Here is a 23054-nt window from a genome sequence, read left to right on the forward strand (position 1 = left end):
CTGCTTTCAGCAGGATGTGTGAACCTACTGCCAACTAGACACAGTTTCCAGCCATCCGGACAGCAGGCAGGAGTCTTGCTTTCACAGTGGCAGTACTTCTGCATCAAGAAGAATCCAATTCCATCTACAGACCAGTCTGTGGCCAGGCATGTCAGGCGAGTGGGATCAAATAGGCGCACACCTTCTTTCATCTCCTGGATGATGACCTCTTTGGAATGGTGAAACAGTTCATCTAGTTCATCCGTCCATTGAAATATTGCAGATGGCTTCAAAAGAGCACGAAATGGCTTCATTTGTCTTGTCATGGCAAAAGCATATGCCCCCTGATTGATTAGTCCAAACCAAGCTCTCGCACCAGTAATGTCAGATGGTGTAGGAAAGTGTCTTATTGCATCCAGAAACTTTGTACTTGGTCGTATGTTCGTTGGTGTGATGGTAAGACCTGCGAAATCAACAGTGTCCTGGGCAAATTGGAACTTCTTCGGATTCAGGGTGATACCATTTCGAGCACACAGGTCAAACCATTCACAAGCCTGGAAGAAAGCTGCTTCAATGGAATTTTCCCACATACATGTATCATCTACACATTTGACCTTGTTTTTGAAGTCTGCAATAATGGCGTCAAAGCGTTGATTATAAGCATCTCCACTGGCCATGAATCCCTGTGGAGCCACCTTGTACCTGTAGCGCCCCCAAGGTGTAATGAACGTCGTGAAATGTCGGTCCTCTTCACGGATTGGCACAGAGTGGTACCCATTCCAAGCATCTGTCACTGTTTTTTTCATGCCCTGCGGAACTCGATCGGCCAGATGGAAGGGGCTTGGTACATGATGGGTTTGGCGGACAGAATGGCGGTTTTGAGGTTGCAAGTCAACTGTACGTCTGGGGGTACCATCAGCCTTACCCGTTACCACCATCCTGGAACACCATGTTGTGGGGGTATTCGAATCGACCCTCTCAAGCACACCGATGCGAACATCCCTCTCTAGATCAGCATAGACTTTATCCTGCCAGTGGATTGGGACAAGTGCTGGTTTGTGGACTGCCACTGGTGGGGCACTTGGGTCAACATGCAGTTGGAGGGGCTCACACTTCATTAGTGGCAGTGGTTGATGTTCGCACACATTAAAAGTCGTAGCACTGTAGTAGTCGAGAAGCCACTCTTTCAGGGCTTCCACATTGTCCTCTGTTGCACTCAAACCATTGGGTAAAGTCGTGGGCATAGGTGGCGGTTCCTGTCGACGTCTTGGGCAGGAGCAGGTAATATTCTCACAACTATCCATGGAGGCATTGATGTCAGGGGATGTTTCTGCCGTTGCTTGTGGGAAGTCAGTGTGAATTATCCCCAGAGAGACGAGTGCTTCCCTGCAGAGGAAAGCTTTTTCCATGGCATCTGAGACATAACAGAGCAAACGTGTTGACCTTGCAGACCCATCAACCGTACAAGTGGCAATGTTAACAACAATGGCTCCCATAACTCCAAGATCCTCTCTAATAGCCCCACGCATCACAAGTTTGACAGGAAGGAGGTCGTGTTCCTTTATTCCTAGATTTTTAGCGGACTGTAAGGGTATAATTGTACTTTGACAACCTGTGTCGGCCACCATGGACATTGTAATTGATTTGAGTTCTGAGGCATCTCGCATAGGGTGTCCAAACAATGCATGTTCTTCTGGCAGTGGTGTCATATTCACTAATATCATAGGGTGGGGTTTGGAAGGTCTAGCCACCCACTGACCATCATATATATAATGTTCGAGAGGTGTTCCACCCTCTTGACATCTGGATCCTATAGCCTGGCTAGTCCTAATAGCTGATCTGCCCTGCTCTGATGTAGAACACAACTGGTCGAAGACGTAACTAGCTTTATCATAGTCAGAATCCTTTGTTGAACCTCTAGTGACATGTGAATTGGGAGGGTTCCTAAGACTCGTACCCTGGCGACAGGCTCTTGATGAAGAGTCACGGTGACCCCACAAACCGCAAGTAGTGCACTTACTACAACATTTGGTATAGTGTCCTTTTGTTGCACATTTACCACAGGTGAATGTCCAGGCCTCACAGTTTCTAGACCTCGTCTTTCGGTCATTCCTCTGACCATGAGCAGGGCCTCCACATGCCCAGCATTTTGCTCCAGGAACTGGGGCAGGTTTTTGGCTTGAACGAGCAGCATACATGGCACCAGCTGAGTCGCCCACTGCACTTTTCGTCACTTTGCCCTGTTCTTTCTGGGCAATAAAAGACACAGTTTCCTCCAGTGTTCTGTCTGTCTTAGGATCACCAAGCAAATCAGACATAATCTCTGGGTCAGCAATGCCCCTAACCAGGTTGTCCTTGATGATCTCATCACTAAAATCAAAAACATGTGCACAGCCCGGTTCCTTGCAGGTGGCCTTATACTGGCAGAGTGAAGCTTGGCCTCGGAGACTGGCCAAAAATGTCCGAATACCTGTCCCAGGAGATTGGGTCATCCTGTTAAGTTTAATGCGGTGGACCAGGGTGCTCTCGTCTTTGACAGCTAGTCTCTTGATTGCACCCAGAAGATCTGCTTCTGCCATGTTCGCAACGTCCCCCTGAATATCACGCATAATGTCTGTGCGTAGATCTGAATTGCAACAGTAGAACAGGGCAGTGGCCAGGACGTTGTCAGCGATAGACATTCCCACCTTGTACATGTCCCACTGTCTGGTGAATGCTGACCATTGGTCTGGATCACATCCGGCAGTAATGGACGGTGGGTCCAACTTCAGCTTTTGTGGTGCTGGGCGGGCCAGTGCCGTGTGGACAGTTCTGTCGTGAATCTGGAGCGCGGCAGTTAGAGCAGCCGCAAATTCTGCACCCAGGTCCTGTGACTTCCATTCGCATCCATCTATCGGGCACTGCAACACCGGCATGTTGTGGAACTGTAGGGTTTCAGGATAATCAGGTTGTAGCAGTCATAAATGAGAATCAACACCTTCCTCTGTTTATCTTTAATCTGATCTAAACCAAAGGATGACTGCTACCTGTAATTAATAGACAAGTAAGAGTTATTAGTTATCAAGTTTCACATCTTTATTGTATTAAACTTCCCTTTCTTAGGATGTAGGTGTAGACTTACTGTTTAAAACATTTAATTATCAGGTTCAAAATCTGTCCAAGTCCATTCAACATTTAACATTTATTTAATGAAGAGCTCATCTTTTTGTATATTAAATGAACAGTTAAGGATATTCTTTTCGATGTATGTGTACAAACAATATTATAGAATAACTGTTCACATTTAAATAAGATCTCATTATGTAGAATGTTTGCTTGTGTCCATTTTGTTAGAAGGGTTTGAGCTAAAGAGTAATGGAATGGTGTTGCACCATGTCCTATTTTGTAGCACTCCTCTTACCCTCAAGGAGACCAGCATGGGCACCTTTATTGCTTAATTAAATGCTTAAGACATTTTCTGTGAAATTTATAATGTTTCGAGTTTGTCACACTCAGCAACAGTCAGATACATTGTGCCCATTTCAACATTTGCAGGTTGCACCCTGTCCCTTTTCTGCAGCACACAACATGGCTAAATCCTTTCTATAAGTTTAAAGCCTGAAACCATGTCTGAAAACCCTTCATGATTCATTTCCATTAATGTAATACATATGAATCACACATTGTTTAAATGTCAATTCATATTTTAATACAGTGTATTTCTTGTTTGCTTTCAGAACCTCGAATTCCATGGGGTGGTGAGGTTTTACTTCCAGGACGAGGACCACAATGTTGTCACAAAGTGTATCCGCGTGTCAAGCACGGCGACCACACGAGAGGTCACCAACGTCCTCGTGGAGAAGTTCCGCCCAGACATGCGCATGCTCACAACCAACAGATATAATCTGTTTGAGGTCCACATAAATGGGGGTAGGTTCTAGTTATTAACCAAGATATTTCCACAAAACTGGGTACACAGTATGCTTCCAAAAACATTACAAGTGTGTAGCAAGGCCCATAACTGGGGTCAAAATAAAGGTTATGCTTTTTGACAAATTGAGAAAACCGGACAGACATTGGACTGGGATAATTGTAATCTTGTTTAAAAAAAAAAAAAAAAAATTCTTTTTCTTTTTTCATTCACTAATTTTACCGGAATATTATCATGTATTTATAATGTAAGCAAAGTTAAATTGAGTTAAATTAACCATGTAAGTATTGACCTTAGCGCTAAAATATAAATGGATTAAGGATCAAGAGTAAAGAAGATTTAGCTTACAATTTGTTTATTACTTATAATAATAGCTGCCTTTTTGGTATGGTTCTTGTATATATACACTGAATATATACACTGAATGAAAGTACAGAAGTGCATTGTGAGGAAGACATAAAAGCTGACAAACAGTCTTGTTTTGACATTATGGCACTGCATATGAATGTCTGCATGTATCAACAACATCATGTTTGGCAAATACTTTCTGTAAACAAAAAGAAAGTCATGAAGTCAATTGTCAAATTGGCCATTTTCATAATGTCAAACTCAATGTATATATATTAAAAGCTGCTGCCTTATATTGTATCTAGTGTTATTATAAAGCCTGATTCGGTGATGATTATAATTGTGTCTAAGTCTCATTTTTGTGTGGCATCATCCTCAAAATCTTGTGCAGACAATAGCTGAAGTATTTATTATCCAATTATGATGAAACTTGGTGACAGAGTTTGGGCATAATGTTTTGTTCAAGTTTGATTTAGGGGTAAAGGGTTAAGGGGTAAACTTAAAAAAATAGCAAGCTAATATCCTGTACATATAACTAGTTAAATATTTTTATCTTGATGAAACTTAGCCAGTATTTGTGGCTATTGTCATTGTCAAGATCTGTAGTTGTGTCAGTTGCATCAATAAAAACATGGTTACGCCCCTTTTAATTAAAAAAATAGTCTTTCATGTCTAGTGCAGATAATAAGTACTATTCATCTCAAAATTATGATGAAACTTGGTGACACTGTATGCGTTAAATGTTTCAATTATGTTTGATCATGAAGTGAACTACTCAGTAACTCAATACTTCAAAGTTTTACTCCCTATTTATTAAAATTAGTATGTTAATTGGTTTCATTTCACTATGATGGGTGCTTCAAAAAGGAGAACATCCAGTTCCACGGAATTTTAGTGTTTGTTTGAAAACACAGAAATTTTATTGTAATTTAATTTTAGTGTGAAACTATCACTCCTGGACAGTTTTCCAAGGTTGTATACTATCATATATCCATGTTCGTGAAGAGAACTTGTTTTTTTATGAAACCATAAGGATATCAGGTTCTATTGCTTGCAAACTAAACGTGACATACATACTGTTATATTTTTTATTTATCATTATTGACAGTATGTAAATAATATATCTCTGTCTATGGAGCAAAAATCAAAACCAGAATAGAATGTTTGGAGGTCTCTGGTAATTCAATCAGCATTTGCATTTGCTAAACCAATTAGCACACAAGTCATGACCAGCTCAATGTAAATGACCAATAATACACTCAGTTATACCAGCATTGTAAATATACATGGACAGGATTGTCATATTTGTTAAATAAGTCACATAACTTACATTCCATTGGTTTAGAAAAACAGGTCAATGGTCTTCCTATGTTATTTAAAACCTTAATTAACAATATGTATGCTTGAAAAGTTACCAATCTCCTAACTTAAAGAAAAATACAGATGATAATCTGATTACAGGCAAAGCAAAATAACACTGGGGTTGAAATATCTTGACTTACATGTATGTCAAGTTATGAATCATTATTTGTTCATTTTGAGATACATGTTTTCAAAGATGCAACAAAATTCAATGTACATGCTTACGAAGTGACAATGTAGTATACAATTTGAGTTTTCTTTATTTGACAACTTTCTGACTGCACACAGTTTAATATGATTTACATCCATGAAATATATATATATAAGAATTTTGTCCTTCATCATATGGCCATGTATCTGTGGTTTACAGCTCTCATAGCCTGGAGCATGTTGACTGAATATTTGTAATTCCTGAATATAATAATTATTATGTGAAATTACTCTACTAATTTATTTTCTAGTATGACTATGAAAGAAAAAAATGGCAGTTTAAATATGCATTTGGTGAACCTTGATTCAAACTCTAATTGGCCTACCTTTGATCAATAGCCTGTAGAATGTGCAGTTTTCTGCATCCTTGAATCCTTTGATTTGCAAAGGTGTTAAAGTGTATTCAAGTCATACAATTGAAGCTACAGAATAGGATTATCAGCCAAAACCTTGCTGTTAAATATTACGTAATGGCATGCAGATCAAACAAACAACAGACAAATCAAGCAAATAAGAAACACATGGTGTTAGCATTACGTTTAAATTAGGTTTAATAAATGTGTATAAGCTTAAAACCTTGGAAGGTGCCATTTCAGAGGAGAGCTTTTTGTTGTTGGTGTTGTTTCAGAGAATAAACTGCTTTGCATAATCCCTGACTCATACTTTCACCTGTATGGCAAGGCCCATAACTCTGGCTGAAACTTAAGTTATGTCCCTTGATCAACAGAGAAAAGAGGGATGAGGTTTGAATTATTGACAAGAGAAGCTACAGGTTATGCTCTATGTGGGAGATATTTTCTTATTTTTGAATACCTCACAACCTCAATAAAGTTATTTTATTTATCATTATGTTGTTGCTGTATTTCAGAGGAGCGTAAGTTGCTGGATGATGAGCGTGTGCTGTATGTGCAGCTCAACTGGGGCAAGGATGTTCGTGAAGGACGCTTTCTCCTCCGCAGAGAGGCAAGTGCTATTATGAGCAGTGTTCATTACGTAATTAGATATCGGGTTCATGCAGTGTTCTGCCAAAGATTTGGAAACATGGGGTCACGTGTCCAATCCGATTTAAAAACTAGGGGCCTTTTTCAGAAATGATTGGCCAGGGACAACACCATATAAGTCGCATGGATTTATCAACATACATTTTATTTACTTTTAAAAGTTGTTACCTGTTGCAGCTCCTCTCTTTTTTGATTCGCTTGCAAAGAGCGAGATATAGTTGTCACATTCATCCTGACTAAATTTGTCTGGGCTGTATCTTGACTTTGCATTATAGAATTTATAAAAAAAAAACTTGCCATTGTGATTTACCATGATGGGGTTGACTGTCATGCACAAGACCCAGGTTTGCACGACAAAGGTCAAGGTTAGAGGTCTAAGTTGATATAATCCATGTCTGGGCTGTATCTTGACCATGCACAATAGAAAACTTGCCATGATGAAGTGGCATCTGGCACACAAACTCCAGGTCTGTACCTTAAAGGTTAAGGTTAAAGTTAAAAATAATCTTTGTCAGGGTTATATCTTGACCATGCATTAAAGGTTTTTGAAAAAAAAAGCCATGATTCAGAACCAGAAGTATTTTATTTTTATGCCTAGGATCAAAAAAGATGACACAACATGTATTTAGTTATTAAGAAGGGTTTTGGTCATCATTATCATTTTTGTTTTGTTTCCTCCCAATATACAAAAATAGAACACAAACAGTCTGTTTCTTTTTATTTGCAAATTTCATGAATAAGTACAAATCATTACATTTACATTACAATAACCTACATTTATTTCAAAAATAAATATTGTGACTGCAGGGTATAAATAATTATGAATCAATGTCAGCTAGTACATAATTATGGGCATTTTCTGATTGAACAGTCAAAGTGTCCTTGGAATTTACATGACCGGGCCATTTGAAATTTTACCACACTAGGGCCTTCATGGTTTTCAATAGGAATGGATCAGTTGTGTCACTCTCATGCTTGACAAAAAAAATGGGAGTCTCTGGTGGAAATCTAGGGTCCCAGTTTATGGTTTGCACTCAATGAATCTTTATTTTGCAAGTCCCATGGACGCACAGCAAGTTCAAAATGGGAGTCCCTGGCTTGAGTGAGGGACTCCGGCTTTCTGATTTCGGGGCATTGCCTTGGCAGATCAATGTGTACCTTTACATAGCATATGCATGCATTGTAGTCCTTTGGAAGGAATTTCATTTATTTTTTTATGTTGATTGATTTGAAGAGAAGATTTTTTAATGTATGGTTTGCTGAGCTTTTTGACACTGATGAAGTTTTATCGAACAGAAATTATATTTAGAGGAATATGAAGTTGTCTTAAAGTTTAAGAATTAGAAATGTCCATGATAATTAGTGAGTAATTCTTCACAATTTATAGTGACAGTACAGGTGTTGTGCAGAAACGAGGAAGGAGTCCTGTTAGTGATTAAAATATGATTAATATCTGCATCCATATGTTTCAACAATTATAATTCAGTATCTGTTCATAGGGTGCCTCCGCTGCGCCTGAGAAGGAAACTGCACAAAACTTCAAGAGAAAACTTTCAAAACGAGAGAAAAAGGAAAAGAAGAAAGCTGATAAAGAGCGCCGAATGAACAAAGAAAATGTGGATGACAAGGGCAGTGGTGTGGCCAAGCAGTTGTACGACGATGCCCCTGAGACAAGCTTCACAAGGAGTATTTCCAACCCAGAGGCAGTGATGAGGCGACGACGACAGCAGAAACTGGAGAAAAAGCTGCAACAGTTCCACGGTCAAAATGGACAAGGTGGGTTAAATGCCTTACGGCTTTCTAGTCATTGTGACCTTGTAAGATTAATTGACCTTAAACAATTTCAGTCATGGAAAGAAGGCTTTTAAATGGACTTAACCTGAATATTGCTGCTGAAATGGTAACATAACCTGATCTGTAATAGCAAGCACAGCTCAACATTTTTTTTGCATCTTTTACTAGAGAACCAAGGCAAATTTTGCAGGTAGTAGTCTTCTAAATTTATGGCAATTTTGTCCTCGAGTAGCCTATGTTTTTGTGGTTGTGTAGCTCCCTTGTAATAACAGTAGGAAGTTTAGGGTAGGGCAGTTTGACAAACTTTGTGGACCTTGTTAGTCTTGCTCCATTAACTGATAACATCAAGAATAAATAGCAACCAGTAGATGTGTCTTTTGATGATTTGTGATATGAACTCCACACTTGCACATCCAAGCTATGTTTGTGTGAGAAACTGACCACTGACCATTCACATATCTTGATCCTTACATGAGAAAGGTTGCCAAAAAACTATCTTGACCTTTGGTATCGCTATTCAAGGCGCCATTGTGATCTTTAAGCTGCACCAAGTATGGACACTATTTAGACACCATTTTTCATAACTAAGTGAATAGCCTCTACAGTTCTTATGTTAACCAAGCCTGATAAGTCTATTTACTAAGGGGATTTACACTTATCGTTGACCCATTATTTGCAAATTATGTGCTAAACCTGTGTGATTTTTGCCAGCCAAGAGATTACTAAAGTTGATAAATATAAATTAATTTGACACAGATATAGTAAACTGGTGTAAACAATGGTGGCATTTCACCTCATAACCATTTTCTCATTAAAGTAGCATTTCTTGGGTAGTTCAGGCCTAGAATTTTTATCTTGGCCCATGTCACAAACTGTTCAGAGTCTGAGTCTGAGAATCAGAGTCAGTAAAGCATTTTATTTAAATTACATATAATCCTTATTCTGTTGGTTTCATCATCAATACTCAACTAGAAGTAAAGTTACAATGGAAAGAAGTTTTGTTGTTTTGTCACATGAGTCTGAACTCAGACTTGAGACTGTTCATTATCTTGGCCCTGTCAGGGTTTCAAAAGGCACCAGTCTCAAAAAATTCTTAAAAGGTAGAGTAGGGACAAAGTGTTTTTGTTTGTTTTAAGTCCAGTCAAAACAGGACAGCATGGAATATCATAATTAGTTTTATCTAGGATTGAAAACAAACTCTAGAGTTTTGCAAAGAAGGGTCTGGTTGGCCTAAACAGGTATTTTTTAGGTCTCACCTGAGAAGAAAAAAATCTCTTTTATCATGTGATCGTTTGAAAACTAACAATTGCTAGGATATTTGTGTACATGTATATGAATATAAGCAAAAGCCAGCAAGGACCACAGTGTTTAAATAGATAGATATCTTTATTTCCTCCTTTAAAAAAAGATTTATAACAAAGTTGGTTTAAACAATGAATCAGTACACAAAGTACGTGAACAAGTGCATGAAATATATATTTATTTTTGGATTATATAGGATAGTATACGAAAGTGAAAGTGTTTACAGGGGGTTTTGGTGGTACTTCCCCAAGAAAATGTTAACAATTTTTAGTCTGAAATGGTGCATTTTGGGTGTATCTCAATAAAAATTTCTCCTATAATGAAATGAGTTGCAGACATTTGGCAATTATCTGGATTCCCTGGACATATGAAGCAATTTGCAAGAAAATAAATGTGCAATCCAAGTGCTTTAGGTTGCTCTTTGTCTTGATTGGGTCTCTTGATTGAAAATCAAAGTGGACTGGAATGATAACAGTCTGGCTTAGAACTAGGGGATGGGGCCTGATACCTCCCCTGGCACCTCCCCACAAACACTGTTGTAACATTGCCAAGTATCAAAGTTGTCCTACCATTATAGCCGCTTCACCTTTGGAGAATAGTTTTACCCAGTTTTTCTGGACACATGACCCATGTGTTTACAAATTCCTCACTATCCCAGCCAAATTGTTCATCAGTGGTTTCTCTTTGTTTAGTGATATCAGGGACAGTCCAGACAAGCTGGTATTGTTTTAATGGGGTTTATCAGAGACAGGGTCAGGTGACAGTATTTTAGATGCAGGAGTGACAGAGCCCAGGTCTGGCGGCCTGATAGCTTCCCAATTACCACAAACACTGAAGCAATTAATAACCCATGCTTATCATTTTCGCATAGCTTTGATAGCTTTGATAATTACCCTCAAGGGGTTAATACTTTAGGAATATTCCAACCTTTTCAGTCTTCAAATCCTCGACTTGCACTTAAATAAAGAAATGTATTAAAAGTGCAAGTCATGAGTCTTATGGGAAAATATTGTAAACATCAGAGAAGTTAAGCTGCATTTGAAATGTTAGAGCATACATTAAGATGTAATTGGTGATAACATTGGTCCTAGCTTGCTCTGTTGTTTATAAAAGGAGACCATAGATTAGAGTTTAAATAAGATAACAAATCAACCTGCGATGTACCAGATTTAGAAAAGATGTCATCTTTTACTATTTGTCTGATTGACTGACTGTCTTTGCTTTTTGATATGACCAACTTTATATTTTGATCACGAAAGCAAAGTAAGCTATATTACCTGTATGTTATTTAGTATATAATCAGTATACAGCTATATATTTTCATGTTCGGAAGAGTTAACTCTGGAATGTAAATTGATCAGTAATTGATTTACCTATAATTTAATTGCTTTTTTGGTTGACACACTTGATCATATTTGTAAGTTACAACTTAATATATTTACAATAAATTGGAATCAAGCTGTTAAAACACACCATGTGTCAGTGCCCTCAAATAATAGAGTCATTTATTAATTATTGATGTATTAATCTATTAGGTCAGATACCCTGATCTTTGATATAATTGTCTGCTCTTCAATGGAATGAAGTTGTCTTAAAAAAATGACCAAACTATTGGTGCCTTGCTATTCGACACAATGATGCATGTTAGTTTAAAATTGTTTGTACCTTTCAAACACTATTAACATAAACAAATATTAGCGTAAACATTATATTCCCCTGCATCTGGAAAAAAAAAGATTTTGAAACAATCACATTTTTTGTGCAAAAACTACAAAATAAGTGATTACTGAAGCTATTTTGAACTCCTTTAGGAATAATGAATGTTTGGCATGCAAATGTTTTGTTATAATCTTTCGTCAGACAATAGGTTTATGGCAAAATGAGGACGCTTTAAACACCCTGTCTTTTCATTATTGTAAAAAAAGAATGTCAATGATGATGAAGAATTTTAACACTTTCAAAAATGTGTCTTGACATGCCACTTTCAGAACTTCTTGATACAGTTGATTTTAGCATTAATTGATGAATATTAATCTGGAAGGGGGTTGGGACTAGGGAAGCAAGATATTAAAATGTTTTTCAAAACATTGCAGGCCATGTAATATTAAGTTTGTCATGTAATTTTTTTGTTTTAAAATTTATCGCTTTTCAAATCAACCCCCATGGCTAAATTCTGTCTGTATGATCAAAGATATGTTTACTGTATACACCTACATATAAATTTTTTGACAGAAAACATTAGCCCCTGCATATGTGGGCGTTGCAGGATTTGAAAGATAATTCAGTCTATCAAATGTGGTGCAATATAGTTCATTAGATATTTGTTTTTCAATTATAGTAAAAACGTGATAAGTTTCTATCCAATTGTTTCAAATTGTTTGAATAACATGAGAACTCAACAATGCATTTATGTGCAGGATAGGACAATTTTCTGTGTCCAAAATCACCGGGCATTTGACTATCTCAGGTCTGCATTGTTGCCCTTGTAATCAGCTACTCCTATGTTATCTGGGAAAGTATTTGCCCTGGTAGATAATTCTGACAGGGTGAAGTACCCTGGGTTTTAAGGTCCCCTCAGTGGTGATATGCGGGCTGGTTTATTTCCTCTTTCAGTGTAGGGTCAAATATAGACCCAATGGATGGTCAATCTCTCATTCTAGGGGCATGTATTGGTGACAACATAGTGACCACTTTTGGAATGTTTGGCCTTGTAATGTAGAGAGGGCTCATATAAATAGTTTCTGATACTTGAGTCTGAAGTACAAATTAATGATCAGTAATAGGTTTTTAATGGCCATTGTGAAGTGTAAGTTTCCAAATTGATTTCATGATGTGGATGCTTAAAAATTTAAGATTTCTTGCTGAATTATGATCAATATTCTCTGCAATATGGTTAAAAATACCCAACCCAAAATATCTTAACTTTATCAAACATAGGTTACATAAAGATTCAATTTATTGCTGCACCAGGCTGTAAAACGCTGAGAAATTTGTACATCTAGGTGCAAAAGGTATCAAAGTAAACAGTTGTTTGTGAAAATGATTTATGATACAATGGTTTTGTTACATTGGGACCCTCTTCTTGTGTGGATTCAATACACTAGCCTGTAAAACTATCACCGATATTGCACAGTTTAGCCTGGGGTCACCCACACTTACTAATTATCAAGTCATGAAGGGACAGTCACTGTCAATAAATGAAGGAGGCAGTCGGTACAACGCCTGCTTGATATCTTGACCACAATGAATGTCATGGAGTTGTCTATAGCTTAACTATCAAAATGTTGATCTGTTGTTAATGTGCAAGTATTTCAATTTGAGTCAATAAATTTGCCTTGTTTGTTATAGAACTATTTAATAATTTAAATATGATATTGAATACAATAATTGAATTAGAGTGAAGTAATTATCTAAAGCGTTGATATTGAGAACCGCCCCTGTATGGGTCATCTCATTTTGTTCTTTCATTTTCAAAGCAGAAAGCATATTTATAAAAATGTATATTTACTTTGATAGTTATGTTTTCCCAATATTTATCCACCATTGTGTTTTTTAAGGGAATATCGCTCCTTACAACTGCTTTGTGAAGCAAAGGTGTTCCTATCAAACTTGACGCATTTTAAGCACATAAAGCGTTAATAATATGTGTAGGTAGACTGTATAAAGTGATTTAAAGTTATAGCATAGGATAGAGGCGGTTCCGCGTCAGTTGTCATAGATAGTGGAGTATGGCTTGGAGTTGTTTACAAATGACATGTACATGTCCTAGGGTGCATTGGGGGTTGTCTCAAAGTGGTGAAAATCACAATTACAGTTCAAACTGACCTTGTATCATGACTTGCAGTTCTGTTTTCCCTTTGATCTATGCTTTTGTCAGGAGCTTTATCAATATAATACAGACAGTTACAGATATATAAACAGGCATTTATTCTCAAAAAAGTAAACCACATGTAATAAAGCTTTTCTTTTTGAATTGCTGTGAAATAGAACTTTTACATTACAGCATACACTTGAGTAATACTTGTTATTTAGAATTTAACCAGATATTGAACCAACTGTGTTTCAGGAGGGACATTGAAGATCTATGGTGAGACATTGAAGCCTGACATCCCCTACAAGACTCTGCTGCTGTCCACCGCAGATACTGTGCAGCATGTTATCAAGGAGGCAATGGAGAAATATGGAGTCGACACAGAGGATACCACACAGTTTGTACTTGTGGAGGTACAAGTCAATTCCCCAATACGATTATCAATAAATGACAGTATTATTTTTCCAGATGGTATTTTTAAGAAAAAGGTTTTGACATTGCCTTGCAGTGGTATCCTTGGTCATTTATTCATTGGTGCACATTTTAAAAATGTAAAAAAGAAACTGACTATTAATTAGTACTTGCGTGCTCTATGACAAAATGACATGAAATGTATGGCTTGAATATTTGTGGAGTTATGGCTTATGCCCCTTGTTTGAATGAGCAACGATATCATTGGGATTGATCTGTAGTCCTCTGCTATGCCATGCATTAAACTGTATCCTGTTTTAGGTGTTAGTACCCCCAGGGGAGCGCGAGTACCATGGAGGCAGGATGGGGGAGGAGAGGGTGATGGATGATGATGAATGTCCTCTCGCAATCGCAATGCAGCATCCACCCAGCAGAGGTATGTACATGTTCAAGGATAGTGCTCCATTAATTTTTCTTTTAGCTTCCATTTGTTTTATAATTTATGTCTTTATTTTTGCTGGCTATTTTTCTCAATTAAACTTTTGACTGTGAACAGTGAATCTGCATGGTTCCACATGATTCTGACCAAAAAAAATCAGCCATAGTTGCAGTATGAGTACCTGACTTCATGATCCTAAAACTATTTTCCAGTACTATAAAAAGCACCTCAGAACGCTCAAAATGCACCATGTTTTTCAAAAAAATTGAGGGTGCATGCCCCCCATATCCCCTTAGCACAAAATGAATCAAGATGAATAGAGGGCTAGCTACCCCCCTGCAAATCTTCATTCATGTTTGTGAAAAGATGTAGCTAATGTAAAAAAATGTATTGATTGCCCTTAAAGTAAGTTTACTTTGATGCCATCCATGAAATGCCTTCAAATTATTTTTCGTCGTGCTTTTGCACTTTTCTGTTGCTTCTGAACAGCTAAATGGCGGAATGTTTTATTACACTATCAATATTAAACTTATTACACTGAAATCAATACTCATTAAACCACAGTTAATCATAAAATGTCTTACCCTGCACAGGTATGCTGATGTTCCAACTGAAGAGGAAGAATGCCGACATGATCAAACCAAAGTACAAACGGCAGCGCGCTGTGTCACACGAGGACCTGCGGTCGTCACGGGAACCAACAGCATCACAGACCCCGCCCAATAAACTGCCCTTCCTTGTGGAACTTAACCCTGGTATGTGTATGGAGAATATAATGAAAGCATTTGAACAAGAAAATTTTGATATTAAGAGTCCATAGAACATACACTCTGTAAAGCCTTCAATTTTTTCAACTGACTATACAATGATTGAATTTATATAATAATTATACATACCTTGATCAATATGTACCTATAACAATGTTCTGGTTTTTATTGATTTATATATATGCTTCAAAATAATTTTGTTCATGTCATATGTGTTGTTTTTTGTTGTAATCAGTACAATACACTCCTACGCACAGGGTACAGAAGATAAAAAATTCAGCTGCTGTCTATATGCTTAAAATATTGCCCACCCTAAGCCAATTTCTGATCACCGTGTGCTAGTGTGGATAATTATTAAGACAATATTTATTGGTAAATGGGAGATAACCGTGTTAAGATCTTGAGAGAGAATTAACATTAGTTAATGGAACTGTTACTTCTTGACCATATTTTAGACGTTTGTCTGTAAAGTTACAGCATAAACCACTTTCCAAGTCATATCTGGGACTGACCAGCCATCAGTAACTATGTAATAGTTAGTACATGTAGTAAAAACTGAATGATTAAGAAGGGGGAGAAGACAAAGCTTGCTAGTCCTTCATAGTCATTAATGTTTTATATAATATGTTCAAACTGACTAAGATTATAACATGTTTTTAGAAAGTGGCAAACCAAATGATAACATCCTGTCTGTTAAGTTGTAAAACAGCAAGCCTTACAGATTTGGCATTGTATTTTTTGGTGGCCGATAGCTGATTTCATTGGCTGGAAAAGTAGATTATAATCAGAATTGTTTGCAACTTGTAGCATTTTTTATTTTTATTGGTCAGATGGTACAGAGAACCTGAAGGGACATGTTCACCGCCTGCATCTGGACGTGACGGAGGTGGGACGGGAGAAATCTGCCTCCCCTAATGGACAGTATCTGCAGGTAAAAAAAGCAAATAACATATCTGCTGATACTCAAGCAAGGCCTGTAATGCTGACTTGGTAAATTGTATATTCAGGCCTCTTCTGCACTATCTGTAATACAAACTAAAATGAGTTAATTTATTTTTTTGGAATATAGTTTTGCCTGGCGACATTTTGTTGGTTATTGAAGTGCATAAAAAGTACAAATAGGCACCTTAGTGCAATAACTCAATAACTGCATATAAATATAGAAGCAGATATTGAGTTCTTGCACTAAGGTGACATTAGAATATATATAGTCAATCTGCTTAATATCATCTTTAAACCATGGTTGATGAGACATTAACATTGATTCACATTTAGAGTTTACTACTGGGGTTAGGGTTTTGTGTGTTATAAATTATACTGTGGTTTGATGAAAAGTGTCGATTAGATGTAAGTATTTGTGAACTTGTGGTTGCACATATTGATTTAACTGTACATTGGTTAACAATGCATATCCAGGAAATGCCTTCTAACTTCATTGTTTACAATGTGTCCAAACTATTTATTCAAGCTACAGGCATATTGTGCACTGTTTAATTATTCATGAATAGAACATGTTTTATAACATATGTGTATTTTAGTTTTGTAGAACTTTCATCTTAAGCAGACAAGTTTTGATTGATTGTGTGTGTGATACTTTTTGCCTTATTTCCAGTGTGTTTCTCTTCATAATGTCATATTAAGATGATGAATTGGCTGGGTTATGATGTTAAATTAGAAAATGTCATTGACATGTATTTGTGCAATTATAGCAAACTATTGCTTCTAAAGTTTCCATTTTACTATTCAGCAAAATACAATTATAAGGATATAGCAGTTTACATATATACATATGAAGAAAGGAAATAAACTAGTAGCATTTAAAAACATAATTTTGACAGCAGTTGGTTTCGTGATTTTCAGTTGACGGGGCCAAATATCCAGCCGCGACACTGTGTGATTGCCCACACTGGTGGGATTGTGACGGTCACGCCCAAGACCCAGGGTGCAGAGACGTATGTGAACAATGTAAGAGTATCAGAGACCACCCTCCTGCAGCACGGCATGACTGTCCGGTTCGGCAAACACCACGCATTCAGGTTCTTCGATCCTGCGTGGGAAGAGGTGAGAGTGAAAACCTTGCAGTGCTATATTCAAGTTTCAAATGAAGATAAATATGAAATAAATTGTATTTAATGGACCCTAACTATACACTCGTTGAGATGAAACAAAACTACTTACGTTTTAAGCATAGAACAATTGCAGTGTTTCTGGATATGAGTCTGTACAAAGCTCTATTTTCTGTGTATTTTAGTGCAATAAAAAACAGGAAGTAAGCACTATCTTAAATGTCCTCCTCATGAAGCTTTAAAAAATAAATACCCTTCTACCTCTGTTTATGGCTGTACAATCTTTTGTCAAAATTTTAAAGTCTGAAGTACACACTTAAATTAGAATAAGATTTTGGAGGTCACAAGTGACTTTTTGAACTTGCTACCTAAAAATAGGGTTACATTGCTTATACTTGATTATGCCGACCATTAGGATTGGTATGGCGTTATTTTGTTGGATAAGATCCCCTTAAAGCTGAAAAGAATATTTACACATTTTCACTTTCAATGTCACTTGCTTACAGGTTGAGAAACCAAACTTTAAAAAAAAATCATTTAATAAAAGATTACTAGTTTCACTTTAAACACAAGTTAATTTTCCACAGGTAAAATTGTCAATTTGTCCTGCATTATTTTAATTTTTGAAACATGATTGTTTTAACTTGGCATTAATTGTGCTGTACTGTTGTAATTCAATGATTATTTTTATGCTTATATTTTTTACTTTTTATCTTGAAGATTTTATTTCAAATCTATATAGTTCAATTTCTTTGATTGAAAAGAACGTTTGAAACATCTTAAAAGATCTGAAAAGATTAGATAATTTTGAGTCATTGATATGAAACCAGTGATGGGACACACTTGTCAGGTTACAAGTGTATTTGTGGGGTTTTTTCATGAATCCATTTATTGTTAGATTATTAATCCATGTCCATTTTTTTACTGCTGAAATAGATTTCTTAAGTATCATATCATAAATCCAAAGATAAGGTGGTCCTTGTGCAAAAACTTCAATCTGTTATGTTAACTCTTCAGAATCAGCGTAAGGGACCAGTACCCCAAGAGATGGCCCAGATGTCAAGGCAGGGAGCCCCAGGGCCTGGATTCCCCCACCCACGAGGAGCGCCCCAGGAGACAAACTTTGATACGGATGGGCGGGTGGAGACAGTGATGGATCAGGCCCGGGGCGGCCCCATCCCCCAGAGGCAGGAGAGCAGACAGAGTGGGCACAGTAGTGTCCCTGGGAGCCATGAGGAACACTCTCGTGGGTAAGGGCCATCGCTTTTGTAAAACGTTAGCATCAGGCTTCATGATTATACCCCCACAAATGAAGTTTGAGGGGGTATATAGGAGTGAGCCTGTCGGTCGGTCAGTCTGTCTGTCGGTCGGTCTGTCGGTTTTCACGGTTTCCGGATGATAAATCATGAAAGGCTTGACAGATTTGAACAATTTTTGGTACACAGGTGTAACATCAGAAGATACAGGTCAAGTTCGATATTGGGGCTGGTGGGGCCAAGGTCACTTACTAAAAATAAAAAAACTGTTTTCGGACGATAACTCATGAAAGGCTAGACAGATTTGAACAATTTTTGGTACACATGTGTAACATCAGAAGATACAGGTCAAGTTCGATATTGGGGCTGTGGGGCCAAGGTCAAGGTCAGTGTTACTAAAAATAGAAAAACGGTTTCCGGACGATAACTCATGAAAGGCTAGACAGATTTGAACAATTTTTGGTACACAGGTGTAACATCAGAAGATACAGGTCAAGTTCGATATTGGGGCTGGTGGGGCCAAGGTCAAGGTCAGTGTTACTAAAAATAGAAAAATGGTTTCCGGACGATAACTTATGAAAGGCTTGACAGATTCGAACAATTTTTGGTACACAGGTGTAACATCAGAAGATACAGGTCAAGTTTGATATTGGGGCTGGTGGGGCCAAGGTCAAGGTCACTGTTACTAAAAATAGAAAAATGGTTTCCGGACGATAACTCATGAAAGGCTAGTTTTTCTTGTCAGCAGTGTAACTTCTAAATTACTCAACAGATTTAAATAAAACAATACATTCATGATAAAAGAAGATGCAGTGTGCAGTAACCTTGGAGTTATGGCCTCCTTTCAAAGGAATGGTTTGCCATTCCTGTGTCCAGGCGGCATTTGGTGGTATTCGTCACTCCTGTGACAGCTCTAGTTTTGATCTATTTTAAAAAAAAATACAATGAAAGGTCAAAGAAAGAGTCTTACCAAGTATGCAAGTACGGGCTCTAATTCTTTACCAAAAATGTTACAGTACAGCATTGTTAAACAAGTCACACACTTCAAAGTGTAGTTCTGGGGAATGCCAGAGAACTGTTATACAATAATAAAATATCCAACATACCATGCTATGTTTAAACGATGATTATTTGTTGCAGGTCGCCACATGACGCTCACCTTGATGGACCTGGTAGCAAGTTTGAAGATGCTCTACCAGCATCTCTTGAATTCAAGGATGAGAGTGAGTACATTGCTCGTGGAGATCAGGCATTTCAAAACTTAGTTTTGTCTTAATTGGCTTAAAATTATTATTAAAATAGTTAATTTGGAATATCTTTGTATAATAAATATGAAAAAAAAAATCTTTTGAATGGAATATTTTGTTATTTCATTTACTAAGACCAGTATAATTTGCAAGAAGTTTTTTTCTTTCAGTTACATATATTAAAACTGACAGGATCTTTTTTCTTATTTACAATTATTGCTTGTATTAAATTGATAATAAATTTTCATTGCAGAAGAGAATGATTTCTTGAGCACTGTAATCTTAGACACGAATGCGTCTGCAACACAGTTCAAGCTGTCCCCCACGTACACACTGTACCTGGCAGTGAGATTTCGCTTGTCAAGTGTGTACAGACCTGAATTAACTCCCCACGACAGGGCACACAAACTTACTTCGGTCGTCAATAAGATTTCACAGATGGTCCATCAGGCAATACAGGTATATAAGCTTAGTAGAAGTAAACTTACATTCGGGGTTATTTTTTTTCCGGATGTGTGTTATAGCATTTATATTGATATCATGTCGGAAAACAAAACTATATGACTGTAAAGCGAAGGCCATGAAATATAACAATAAAACCGCATTTATGCCTGGCTATCAAAAGTAACACAATTTATTATGTAATTAAATGGAAGCAACTGATCAAGTGTCATCATTAAAACTAAACCCATTTAGATGTTCTCACAGGACAATCGTGACAACCCGGCATCGCTAGCGTTCTGGATGGCGAATGCCTCAGAGGTTCTTCACTTCTTCAAGCAGGACCGGGACGTTCATCCTTTCAGCCAAGATTCACAGGAGATGCTAGCCGAGGCGGTACAGATGGCGTTCCATCACCTGGTGCGTTGCCTACAGTACGACCTCCAAAGGACTCTTCCAGCATTCCTTGATGAGAACGATGATGACGGGGAAATTGGTGAGGGACCCTCTAGTATGTTACATTTATCATTATTGTCTTTTTAAATTAATCATTTTGTGTATTTTTTCAAGCATGGATCCATTCTTATCATTGAAGTTAAGTCAAAATTCTCCCATTGGTTTTGAAGTTTTGAAGCTTTTTTGAAAAACTGGCTGTCTGTGTTTTCACCCCAAAAATGTGGCAGTGGCCTTAAACAGTCATGGTTGGATCTGGCATTCCATTTGACTCTCTTCCAAAATACTTCAAGTCTTAATTTTTAGTTTGAAAACTTGATTTCCTGTCTGTTTTACAGATGACAGGAGCAGAGGCATTCTGTTTGACTCTGTTCCAAAATACTTGAAGTCTTAATTTTTAGTTTGAAAACTTGATTTCCTGTCTAATTTACAGATGATAGGAGCAGATACAATAGGAACAAACCAACAATGATGGACATTCTAGACACACTGTCATCAGCCATGAACCTGCTTCGTCGTTGCCGTGTGAACGCTGCCCTCACCATCCAGCTGTTCTCCCAACTCTTCCATTTCATCAACATGTGGGTGTTCAACATTCTTGTCACAGAGAAAAGGCTCCAGCTGTGCACTAGAGTCTGGGGTATACGACTCAAGAGGCGCCTGGGGCGGGTTGAGGCTTGGGCCGAGAAACAGGGCCTTGAGCTTGCTGCTGACTGCCACCTCTGTAGGATTATACAGGTAATGTATCAGAAGATGTTTACTTATAAATGACTTTCATCTTTTGGTAAAAATGTTGTCAAATTCAGTTAAAGCCTGAAAATGAGCATTTATAGTTTCGTGATACTTTGAATCTGTAGTTTATTTGTTGTTCTTTTATTTATATGGGGGAAAACATGTTAACTGAAAAAAAATCAATTAGTTTTACAAATTGAAGGCAGGGTTTCAATGGCGAAATTAACACCAAACAAAATCCATACTAATAAGATAAAGCTAAAATATTGATATTTCTCCAGGCTGCCCATCTGTTACAAGCCCCCAAAAGCAGCCCAGACGACATAGCCAACATCAGCTCAACATGCTTTAAGCTGAACTCTCTCCAGCTACGGGAACTGCTCGAACGCTACATGCCAGAGCCCATGGAGCCCCCGATCCCACACAACCTGATCGACCGGGTGGTGAGTGTAGCGGAGAACATGGCAGACGACCTGATACGCTCGGACGGCCGTGTCGTGCAACTTGAGGAAGATCAGGATCTACAGCTGCCCTTCCTGCTTCCGGAGGACGGATACTCCTGCGACACAATCAAAGGTAAGGCTTCATTAGATGCTGACGTACATTGTGCGAAATTGTCTGTAATGGTCTTTTTGTCTATAATACTGAAAAATTGCAAGGTTAGGTTTTAAAACACTAAGTGGCAGGTTTAAGATCATAATTAGACCTCATGCAAGAACCTCTTTTGGGGTTGAAACCACTACTGTTGTCCATAATTCAAATTAGAGGCCCCTAAAGGGAATTTCAAGCAGGACACACATTTGAGATATAGTTAAAAAAAATACATTTTGATATTTTTACAGTTTTCTTCTTAGAATAAATGAGGAGTGATGAGCAAAGCTAAGTCTGCAGAATATTGATTTCATAAATCCATTTGTTGCCATATATATGAGACCTACAATGACCTCTGTAATTCTCCACCAGCGATATATCATTTGTATCCTGATCAATAAGTTGGTTACCTAATAACCATTATGATAACTTGATAATTGCTTATTCTGTCATAGGAGATATGGTAATGATGGATACTGATTGAATATTTTGTTCACAAGGCCACAGTTATTTCTTAACTTGATACATTTGTAGAAACAGAAAGGCAGAACTTGGTTAAAAAAGTATTGTTTAGAAAATGTTTCACTTTTAAAATGGCATTTTAGCAAACTTGAGAAATGCATCTTACTCAAGTGCACTTGTGTATACTTAAGCGTACTTGTGTATACTCAAGCGTGCATGTGTTTCTGGATAATTAAATGTAAGAGGTGTAATATGATCATTGCATTTATTGGTATAGCATTGAAATAGTGTAACACTATGACTGGGATTCTCAAGTCAAAGATTATATTTTAGCCTGGGTTGTCTTTTCGTTATTATTTGCGATTCCGATGCTGTAGATATATTTAAATCATCCTCAAAATGATATGAAAAACCTATCATGTGTATGGAAGCAATACATATCATCATGCTGTCTTGCATTTTCAGCTTCATA

General features: G+C 37.5%; 1 protein-coding gene across 6 annotated transcripts in view; it reads left to right on the forward strand.

Moving 5' to 3' along the window:
• Positions 1–23054, forward strand: part of LOC128237195 (afadin-like) — a 60491-nt gene that overhangs the window by 10816 nt on the left and 26621 nt on the right. For 2 of the 6 annotated variants that reach the window (XM_052952505.1, XM_052952509.1), the window contains exons 2-15: positions 3696–3888; positions 6678–6772; positions 8310–8586; positions 13973–14130; positions 14450–14564; positions 15161–15322; positions 16165–16265; positions 17195–17395; positions 18418–18650; positions 19797–19879; positions 20157–20362; positions 20600–20855; positions 21231–21535; positions 21811–22105. In XM_052952505.1, the coding sequence (XP_052808465.1) occupies positions 3696–3888; positions 6678–6772; positions 8310–8586; positions 13973–14130; positions 14450–14564; positions 15161–15322; positions 16165–16265; positions 17195–17395; positions 18418–18650; positions 19797–19879; positions 20157–20362; positions 20600–20855; positions 21231–21535; positions 21811–22105 (2680 nt within the window). The remainder of the gene's footprint in view (positions 1–3695; positions 3889–6677; positions 6773–8309; positions 8587–13972; positions 14131–14449; positions 14565–15160; positions 15323–16164; positions 16266–17194; positions 17396–18417; positions 18651–19796; positions 19880–20156; positions 20363–20599; positions 20856–21230; positions 21536–21810; positions 22106–23054) is intronic. The other 4 variants (XM_052952508.1, XM_052952510.1, XM_052952507.1 and 1 more) reach the window with 3 other exon arrangements.

Source organism: Mya arenaria, chromosome 6, assembly GCF_026914265.1.
Source record: "Mya arenaria isolate MELC-2E11 chromosome 6, ASM2691426v1".
Classification (NCBI taxonomy): Eukaryota; Metazoa; Mollusca; class Bivalvia; order Myida; family Myidae; genus Mya; species Mya arenaria.